This window comes from Lingula anatina, chromosome 1, assembly GCF_051362555.1.
Source record: "Lingula anatina isolate TDL-2025a chromosome 1, LinAna3.0, whole genome shotgun sequence".
Classification (NCBI taxonomy): Eukaryota; Metazoa; Brachiopoda; class Lingulata; order Lingulida; family Lingulidae; genus Lingula; species Lingula anatina.
Genome location: NC_141767.1, coordinates 26237310 through 26248216, shown reverse-complemented (window position 1 = coordinate 26248216; position 10907 = coordinate 26237310). Strand labels below are relative to the sequence as shown.

The following is a 10907-nucleotide window of genomic DNA, read 5'->3' as shown; positions in this document are numbered from 1 at the left end:
AGTAGAAATAACATTTTGAATCGAGAGAATACCTCTTTAAAAAATGCAAATAATACTGAGAAAATACAAAATAATATCATTTTGACTGAAATGGTTTATTTTCTTACAAAATGTTGCACGGAAGCAGATAATAATTTGATCCTAATTCTTCAATTATAGGCAAAATGGGTACCAACCTGTAGGCTGTATACAACATATAGAATGGATAATACCAACATTTCTAAATTATCATCTTCCATTCAAAACCTTTTGTCAACAGGGAATTGTCAATTAAGCACAATAAGCATGACACAAGTTAAACCATCTGTATTAAAATATTGCCAAATCATGTACGGTCCAAATTAAGATGGAAGGTCATATTTAATAAACAAACCTTCCGCTTATGACAGTAATCTGAAATAGCATGTTTACAATTTACATGGCAGTTATATACTAACCATAAAATATACTGTTTCTTTGAGCAAAAGCAAAGCTCACAAAGTCAAAGGTACACATTTAAGGTTTATTATTACACATTCATACCAGCTATATATTATCACTGAGTACATTATCATTTTCACAAACACACTTTAATGTGACATTAAAAAGAAAACTGTGAATTTATAATGTGCACATGACTTAAGTAAAAGGTTTTACAATTTTGTCTGGACACAAGGATATTGCACTAGTTCTTTACAGGTGAAAAAAAAATGAAAACAATACTAAGATGCTATTAAAGGTTCACCTTTCTTACAATACAAGATAAAGCAAACTACAAATAAAAAAATAAACTCACACTAATATCCTCAGCTCAGAGTGGCCATTTACAAGCATATCAATTCCAATGAAGAAATACACCTGTTATAATTATAACCTTGACAAAATTGCATTTTCATGAAGAACAAAATATTGCATCTGCTTTGGGATGTGTCATTGCCTTGGTACAAGTAAAAATGTGGGAAGGGGGGGGGAAGTACTGGGAAATGAAGAAACAAGCACGGTGATGGTTGAATTTAAACACAAGTCTAACTACAATCACATGTTCAAAGAACATAGAAATAAATAAATATTCTACAAATGCTGTTCCAAATATAAGCCAGATAATTTTTTCATTAAATCTGTCAGAAGCACAGAGAAATCTAGAACTATTTTAGTTCTGAAGCTCTTGATGTTATTGCAGAAGGATTTCACTCTGGTTGTCAAAGACTTGGAAATGACTTCAATTCTCTGTTTTTTCATAGCAAAATGAAGATTCTGTCCTCCCTGAGATCCAGGTTTACTTTTTCCCATCTGCTTCTGGTTTTACTATCTGGTATGTGATGAGATATTCTGGATAAGCCTGCAAAATGTTGAAGATCAGTGTTTAATTGTTTAAACATTAAAATTTAGACTTTAACTAAGACAAAAATCCACTCTCTGGGTGGTGTGTTTGTTTCTTCCAGATAAGCTTTCACAACTAAAATGTTTCAGGCAATAAAGCACATAGAAAACAACTGATGAAGTGCAAGTCTCTTATATATATATATATATTGTGCAAACTCTTGGTAGTCCCCAAATCAACTCACTACAGCTGCATTCATATCAGTGGACTAACTAGTCCACAGGCCAAATGTGTCAACCGACAAAAATGCTTGCTGTCTAATTATAGACACTAAATAGATTCCCCGTGGTAAAGTAGGTCAGCCATATTTGACCCGTGGACTAGTTAGTCCGCTATTCTGATTGCGGCCTAACACACCTGGCCTAATTCAGCCTTAAAGCACCACAAATACCTACCTGCTCTCCCCTGTACACCACATATTCAGCAAAGGTCAAGGCACCCATGCTGGGCCGCCCGATCACTGAGTGGTGGCCAGGAGGCGAGTGTGCCATTTTGATGGCGCTAAACTGTAGGAAAGACTTCCCAAGGGTCACACGACAAAGAACCAACTGTCTGAAAGAAAGTAATAATCCTGATGTATAGTTTACCCACCTGCTCACCCCTGTACACAACATACTCAGCAAATGTTAAACCACCCATACTAGGCCGGCCAATAACAGAATGGTGACCTGGTGGGGAATGGGCCATTTTGACAGCACTAAACTGCAGGAATGACTTGCCAAGTGTGGCACGACACAATAATAGCTGCCTGAAATAGATTGGATATATAAATATCAAAGCAAAGCTAAGACAAAAGATGAGCACAAATAAAACTTGAATCATCCTTGTTGCAGGTGTATCCCATCTTCTCTGATCATAGAAAATAAAAACAATAGCTATTTTTCAATAATTTGCATACCAATGATAAAAATATATATTTGCAAAATCCGTTTCATTTTTTAAAATTAGTACTTCTTAAAAAAGTTTCTGACTTGAATGAAACTACTTAAGCTTATTGCTATGTTACTAAGAGGTTCTTACCTATGACAAATGTAGCACGACTTGTCCTTGTGTACTGGACATCCAGTTCCTCCACCAATGCCATACACATACTGGTTACTTTTAGATGAATTCTCAGCAAAATATATACCTGTCATTCAATAAAAGAAAGGCATATGAATCACAAAACCAATACAAAATGAGCAACTGGAGACACGCATTGCCTTATCTCAATTTGAGAAGCAAACTTGCTGCTTCTATGTCTCCATTTTACATCTTTCATTACACAAGAGATGTACAAGTGAGGTACAACTCCAATGAATATATGTGACACTAGAGACATCTCCTTTTATCCAAAATCTTTTATTATTATGTGTTTCTGTCACTCACCTGCTCCAAACATGCCTCCAATGTAAGCATGCCTCTCATCGAAACCCTTGTGAACTATAGCATTAATAAATGGGGAGCCATGGAAAAGCAGCCTTTCATTATCATGGCCATGGTTTTCATCTGCAACTTCCTTTTTCCTGTGCTGATATCTCTCCCATAGCCTCTTGTTACGGATCTTCTGAATCTGATGTGAAGATTAGAAAAAAATCTCACAATCACATAGAGCTCTTGAAGCAAACATATTACAATTTGTTTCTGATTTCTCTACAACAAAGAATATTTAATGTAATTCTTTTTTTTTTTCACTTACCTTGATAATATTATATTTATCAAATATTCCTCCCACATTGTCTTTATGTTCACGAATTGTGCTTTGCATCTGTAATCGTGGAAATAAAATTTTCGTCATTCCAAGTTGGGGAAAAAAACATGAGTAAAGTATACAGTAAAATATATTTGCACAATCAAGTTACAAATTTCCATCAGATGATATGCTCTATAGGAAAAAAATGCTGATGTAAGAGATGAAAGTACTCTTTTTATTAATCCTAAAAATTATAAAGGCTACATAGGATGGGTATGAATTAAAACACTAAGGAATTTAACAATGTGATTACAGGACTTCCTTTGCTGGCACATCGTTTGGCGGACAATGCTGAAATCTAGCTTTCTCACACAGTAACTCAGAATCACTCACCTGTTCCTCCACAGACACATATTCTGCATCATCAGTAGTAAGATCTATGAGAATGGTGCCTTGTGGATTACTGTGTGTGGCTGGGGTGAACGGCATGGCTGAAAGGAGACACAACACATTTAAATACTTGTGACTGTAATTAGATATACTGCACGCATAAAACAGGTAATAAGGACCCAAAATTTATTACAAAACAATCTCAAATATTAAATACATCATCTTTATAAAAATTGCATCTTAAACAGGAGTCTATTGCAGTTAAAACCTATAAAGGCACATTGTTCTAAATAGTACTTACGTTGAGCAGCACCAGAAGGAAGTTTTTCAATCCCTTTTAAAATTTTATGTCGATGTCCATAGGCATTAATGCCAATATCTTTAAGTTCATCGTGCCTCATTTCAACTAAAATGTCCATAGTGATCTGTTCACGTTCAAAAATGTCTTTTAACTGATCTAAGCCAATGCTGCTGAGGAAAGATGCAACACTCATATTTTCCAGGTCCTTTTCGCCTTCAATTCTACCTCTGTCTATGCAGCCATCTCCAGTGTTAGGCTGGCTGATACCAATACCACCTACTGCTCCAACTAAATTATCTAGACCATTAGAGGCACCCCTGTAAGAAACAAATCAAGACTTCATGCTGAATGCTTTCAAGGCTAATATTTCAGTCCAACTTTCCCTGTTCAGCTTGAGCAATGTTGGAGAACTTATGCACTATGCTTTGAATTTCATTTATTATAAAAGAAGGCAATAACTTAAATGGAACAGTTTCAACCACTAGATCAGTACAGAGAAAATATTAACAAACACTTTTAAGGGAGCTTTAGTAAATCTGTGAATCACCTTGCTCATTCATTTATGTAGACTTAAATTTATTTAATAAACAACCCAGTTTTGAGTCTCCAATAACTTACACTGGGCCTGCTAGAGTAGGGACTGCAGCTTTGGTGGTTGTTGGTGGCATCAGAGCAGGGGGCATTGCATCCTGCAGCAACACTTTAACATCTTCTGCCTGGAAACAAAGATTACAAAAATGTATAGAATTTTAATCCTTGGTATAGCTTGCACAAAATAACTCAAAGGTCCACATTTATTTTAAAGCAATATTGCAATTAAAAATATGCAAACATTAAAATATGACCCACAAGGCTTTTCAAATTAAGCTTGTACAACTATGGCAGGGCATTTTATAACTGATCCAAATTCCAATGCCTCTACAAACACTTCCTTTACATAAAAAGTCACAGGACTATATGTAAATTATCAATTATACAACTAATTTCAAATTTGTTCATTAGAAGTTTAAAATATTTTACTGTGGTCAAGTCATGAGGTGTTTGGCCTTCTTGGTTCTTCATAGTTGGGTCAGCACCATGAGCAAGCTAGGAAATATAAAGAAATGAAATATATTCCCTGACAAATGCCTCGTCTATTCTCCCTTGCATCACATCAATTAATATAAAAAATACACTTTCTTTGAATAAAACTTCTGTCCTGTAAATATCATTCTTAAAATTAACTTTAATTAATATTACTCATTTTTCTGTCAATAAAATTTACTTACCAATAATGCACAAAGTTGTGTTCGGCCTTTCTGTGAGGCTTCATGCAATGGGGTAAAACCCCACCTGTCCACAGCATTAACATTGGCACTAAATTTGATCAGGAGGGCAGCAATATCCACATGCTGAAAAAATAAATAATTTCTTAATTCAAAAAAAAAAAAAAAAAAAAAAAAAAAAAAACGCATCAAGATAATAAATCCAGACAGGAATTTTGTAACTCCATCTGACCGATTTGTTTTACAAGCAGCACTGATGCCTTGGTACACCAATATTATAAAACTCTACTTGGCAATGCATACATTTAATGTTTAATGAGTTCCTGGAAGTTAAATTCCTTATTAAAACACTTTGCTACCAACCCCATAAGAAGAAGCATTGTGCAGAGGTATAAGTCCTCCTTTGTCCTGGGCGTTCACATCAGCTCCATGTTCCAGAAGAAACTCTGCCACTTCAACATTATTATACCCAGCTGTAACAGACATATAAAGATATTTTTCAAAAATGAAAAGATGAAAAAAATATGCATTTGCATTTGTAATTCAAGAAAACAGACATTCCATTTTTCTTTATACAATCCATTCCTTTGATACATCAATTGTCATCTAACGTTTTCTAAAAAGCTCTTTCAGTTTATTCTTACCTGCCAGGTGTAGAGGTGTAGAATTCCTTCCTTGTTGATCTCTACAGTTGATGTTATCAGGTGTGGCCAGCTTCTTCACTCTGTCCAGATTACCTTTTTTAGCAGCTTCAAGCAAGGCAGCATCACCTGTCGCATTTACCAAAAATTACTAAATATTGTTCAGAAAAAGTGAAAAAACTTTCATGTCAAACTATTTTCTGCCTTCCCCTTATAATTTTTAGCCTCAATCTTTAATAATGACTGTTACTCTACCTCTAAGTATATCAGCTACATCCTGGTCTCCTTCTTTTACCAAGTCCAGTGGTGTGTGACCATCTCTATTCTTCTTCACTGGATCTGCTCCATGCTACAGTGTGCATAAAATTACAATGGATAACAAATCAATCTAAGACTTACTGTCTTTTTATTTTAATAACATTTCTGTAATATCCATAAACTAATATCATATTTGCTGTTTCGTCCAAAATTGTCATTTCCACCACCTACCAACACTTTCCTCGGTAATCTTATGTTAAAATGTTGTTCTTCATTTTTTCAGAAAAGGCTGTGATCTTTACTTTTTCTGATGCAACTTATGTTTTACCTTTAAAAGGAGTTTTACAATCTCAAATTTCCCCTTTGCCGATGCTTCATGAAGAGGAGTAAACTTCCACAGGTCAGCTACATTGACACAAGCACCATGCTGAAAGAAAGTGAATAATATTGCAATTAGAGAAAAGAACAATGAGCTATAATATGCAACTTATTAGTGACTTTCACTATGCAGGAAGGGCACCAATCATTGATGGTTTAGATCACAAAAGAACAAAAACAAAAATTATCAATAAAAATTTAAACTGAAGAAAACTTACCTGAATCAATAGCTCTGTGACTTCCAAGTGACCATATGAACATGCATTGTGTAGGGGAACCAGTCCTCTGATTAAAAGAGACAAGAGATTAGAGACATTCATCTTTGTGAAAATAAAAGACAGAGAAATATGGAGAATCTGTAATATAGCCAACAAAGCCAACAACTCGCCAACAGTTCTTTTTTTTTTTTAATTACTTACCCTTTGTCTTTGGCATGCACATCTGCCCCATGTTCTAAGAGGAACTTCACCACAGCCACTCTATTATAACCAGCTGCAAAGTGCAAGGGTGTGGAGTGCCGCCCATCTAAATCTCGACAATTCACAGTGTTGGAATGGATACCAATCAGTTTCTAAAAGAATGCAATATATGTAAGTACCATGACGCACACATGAGCAGCTACTGCTTCGTGTCATCAATTTTTCTGACTTAACAGGTCACTTTCCTTGTTTCTCAAAATCCTGACAATGACTCAATGCTAATTTTTAAATCTACATGTAATTATTGATTTTACTATAGTAACTGCAGCCTTTATCTTCAATTAGAAAATGTCTATATGAGTCACTATATTCAATACTTACTTTCACCACTTCCATATCTCCTGCCTTTGCAGCCTCCAGTAGCTGTATATCAAAATCTGAAGCTCCTATGGCAGCCTCCTCTGCCATAGGCACTACTGAATCATCTTTATAAAAGAATGAAAATAAATTATTACCACATTTCCGTAAGTTAAAAAAAAGGCCATCTCTATGACAAGTTTGACAGTTATTATTTACATTAAAACCTGGTATATTGTGAGTTTAAACAGCTACAACAAATTTATCAAATAAAATTTGAAAAATTTCAACCCACCTCTGAGCACCTTCTGTATACTTTCTGTTCCCAGCTGGGCAGCAGTGTAGCCTTGTAGTGAAACTATACTAGGTTCAGCACCATAAGTTAGAAGAAGACGAGCAGCTTGGATATTACCTTGCTGGGCAACCCTATGGAGAGCAGTCTGACCAAGACCATCCAAGGCATTTACCTGGAAAGAATGAAACCACATCACTCCCCTATACCAACTTAATTCACTACCAAAAATCAGTTGAAAAAATTTATGGTACATACATAAGTATGTACATCTTAGAACCAACAATGGTGACCACTGTTATTTAGATTACAGCTTAGTGTCTATACATCTACTATTTTCTCCACACATACCTTGGCTCCATGTTTGAGCAAAACATCCACAATCTCAATGTGAGATTTGTCTGCAGCCATGTGTAAAGGTGTGAGGAACCTGGCAACAAAAACGGCAACAATCAGATTATAATGACAACTGGATCTGTTACAAATAATCCTGAACAAACAGGAAATAGACCTACAAAAAAATCATAATATTAAATTCTATTTTTACTTAACTAGGTTTTGCTGCTATTTGAGAAAGAAATGGGTGAAACTTTTACTTACTCCTTATTTTTGTCATTCAAGTTTGCTCCTTTTCTTATGAGAGCTTCAGTGACCTGTTTCCTCTTGGGGAATGGAGAGGAGGAGGAGCAGTGCTGGAATTGTGTAAAATAAAATGTGAAGGTATTATAAAACCACATTTTTGATTGAGTTTTAAAAGCAAGGCTGAGCAAATTACTAAACAGTTCTTACTATATATTTTTTTCTGATATGAAAAAAACTAATTACCAATGCTGAATCTCCAGTATAAGGATGCTTGAAATTGACTGTATCTGGACTGAGATATTTCTTCACTCTTGCCAAATCTGCCTGTCGAGCTCCCTCTAGCAGAGCATGTCCTCTGTATTCATCTGTAAAACAAAAGAGCAGAAACATTTACAGACATCTTATTTTTTTATGATCAGATACAAAGCAACTTTCACTGCTGGTTGAAATTATTTGAAATCACAATCAAGAAAACCAGATATTCTACCTGTAGAAATAGCAACCTCTTATAAACATCCTAATAATCTTCAATACATAAGCACTCACTCAGCAATTTCTCCTGTAAGTCTCTGGTAGGTGCTGCATCTATAGCACTCTTTGAGTGACAGTTGACAAGGGTGGGATCAGCACCATGAGCTAACAACAGAGAGCACACTTCTAATCTACTCTTGGAAGCTGCCTCATGGAGAGGGGTGAACTGCCACAAATCCATGGCATTCACATTAGCTCCATGCTGAAGGACAAAAAATCCAGGATTGAGAAATCAAAAGCATCCAAAATGTAAATAATTTAAAGCACCTATCAAAAGGTAGGTTACTCATTAATGTCATACTGCTATTGTTAAATCAATGTCTATTAAACCATTAAAACCATGTATTTGAAGATCAATTTTATATGTGGTTTCATCTATCAAAAAATATGTGTGGGTTTGTGTAAACATGTTCTTTACCTTGAGCAGCAGTTCGGTAACTTCAAAGTGACCATATGAACAGGCATTATGGAGAGGTACCAAGCCACTGGGGAGAGAAACAGTGTTTTTTTGCTTTAAAATGCAAAGATAAAACAAAAAGGATTTCCAGGCAATATGTTTACACATGAATTCTGACATCTGAATTCATGTACACAACAAGTGATGCATTTGTTTATAAGACTAAAAGAAAACATGATGTAAAGTTGTGGTTGTCTTAGTTCAAGCAGAAAATATAGCAATAGTAATCAATTCAGTTCACACCTACCCTTTATCCTTGGCATGTACATCTGCACCATGCTGTAGTAACAACTGCACAATTCTTGTCCTGTTATAACCTGCTGCTAGATGAAGTGGAGTAGACTGGAAAAATATAAATACAAATTTATGTCATTTTGCCAAACAAATGTTAATATCAAACTGATTAATTTAATATATCAGTATTCCTGTCATATTAAAAATTTTATTATCATTTTTACCTTTCTCCCATCACTAGCATGACAATTAACATTGAGGGGTGTAAGCAATGCCATCATTTTTTCCTCATTGCCACTTCTTGCCGATTCCAGCAGCTCATCTTTCTTATACTCTCCAGTGAGGACAATCTTTGCAGACTGCTCAGCCAGATCAAGGGCAGTCTTGCCATCTGTATTTCTTATTGAAGGATCTGCTCCATGCTGCAGTAAAACTGGAAATAAGATCAGCAACTTGGTATAACATATTAAATAGTTTAACAAACAAATAAAAATTCTGTAGATAGCAAACAAATAATAATGCCATAGATAGGAAAGACCAAGAAGTGACTTTCAAGTCAAGTGCAGTTTTCAACTTTAAATAATACTTACCTATACAAACATCAATTTTGCCCTTTATTGCAGCTTCATGCAATGGCGTATAGTTCCAGTTGTCTCTGGCATTGGCTTCTGCTCCCTGGCGTAACAAGAGCTGAACCACCTCTGCATGCCCAAATGAGCAAGCATTGTGGAGTGGGATTAACCCCCCATCATCTCTGGCATGAACATCTGCACCTATACCTAGTAAATGCTCCACCACATCCTTCCGGCCAAACCCTGAAATAAATACACATATTTTAATCAAACTTCACACTAGGTAACGAGTAAACTTAATTCACAAATACAAAACCTAAATTATTTAGTGGAAATACTGTATTTATGAATCTTCAAATAAATTGCCATAGAACCTTGTATAGTACAATTTTTTAACCAGCTGTCAACAAAGAGAGTTATTAGCCAGGCTTAAAATATTACAAATTTTTTTACACAGCCAACCCAGTCTGTGAGATCAAAATTCACTAAGATTTAGCTTCAAAAATTTCTGGTCTAAGGTCAATGACTAACAGTCATATTCTGTATCTTGGGTAGCCTGAGACAGTGAGAGCAACGAGTTTTGAAAACTACGATTGTAAAGGATATTAAGTTGTATGTGAACTTAACCAACAGTACTTCACAATGGAGATTAAACTGTCATGGCAGAGATATGTGGACAAAAACATAAATTTCCCACAGATAAAAATAGAACTTCCTTACCCACTTCCTTAGATTCTGAAAAACAGACTAGGTCGGAAAAGGGACTGAAAGGTTGTTGTGCCATCAAACTGATAGCTTAGAATAGAATATGCACTTTACACATAATAAATCTTAATGACGCACTAAATACGCTGCTAAAAGGGAACACTGACGTTCTAAAACCAGACGGTGTACGAGATAAAATAAGATAAGCGCTGAAGTGAAAAAGAAAAAAATTGACATACCTGCAGCGAAATGTAATGGTGAAGATTTCCTTCCAGCGGTATCTTTAGCGTTCACATTATTTGTATTGACGAGCTTTTTTACTTTATTAAGATCTCCGTTCCTACACGCTTCAAATAAATCCCGACCACAATCTGAACCGAGGGGTGAATTATCAGCAGTTAATCCAGCCCGACGGCTACTCGCCATTTTTCTGTAGTCTTCGCTTCTCGTTTTTTCGCGTTAAACACGCGAGATTTAAGTATCGCAGTGAATA

At 35.5% G+C, this 10907-nt stretch overlaps 1 protein-coding gene across 2 annotated transcripts; it reads right to left on the bottom strand.

Moving 5' to 3' along the window:
• Window positions 1-76: 76 nt before the first annotated feature.
• Window positions 77-10891, bottom strand: LOC106159753 (poly [ADP-ribose] polymerase tankyrase-1). Of its 2 annotated transcripts, none has more exons than XM_013536153.2 (27): window positions 10654-10891; window positions 9728-9952; window positions 9362-9570; window positions 9151-9245; window positions 8865-8931; window positions 8462-8648; window positions 8159-8280; window positions 7934-8025; window positions 7685-7763; window positions 7337-7508; window positions 7066-7169; window positions 6685-6836; window positions 6484-6550; window positions 6216-6314; window positions 5885-5978; window positions 5633-5758; window positions 5352-5461; window positions 4992-5114; window positions 4744-4809; window positions 4342-4439; window positions 3724-4040; window positions 3426-3523; window positions 3039-3107; window positions 2729-2912; window positions 2381-2489; window positions 1952-2108; window positions 77-1318 (listed from the first exon to the last, which is right to left on the bottom strand). In XM_013536153.2, the coding sequence occupies exons 1-27, from the start codon at window positions 10838-10840 to the stop codon at window positions 1256-1258; spliced, it is 3471 nt and encodes a 1156-aa protein (XP_013391607.1). In that variant the 5' UTR covers window positions 10841-10891; the 3' UTR covers window positions 77-1255. The 2 variants fall into 2 exon arrangements, with proteins under 2 accessions (XP_013391607.1, XP_013391608.1); XM_013536154.2 differs by lacking the exon at window positions 1952-2108 and adding an exon at window positions 1756-1912.
• Window positions 10892-10907: the final 16 nt, after the last annotated feature.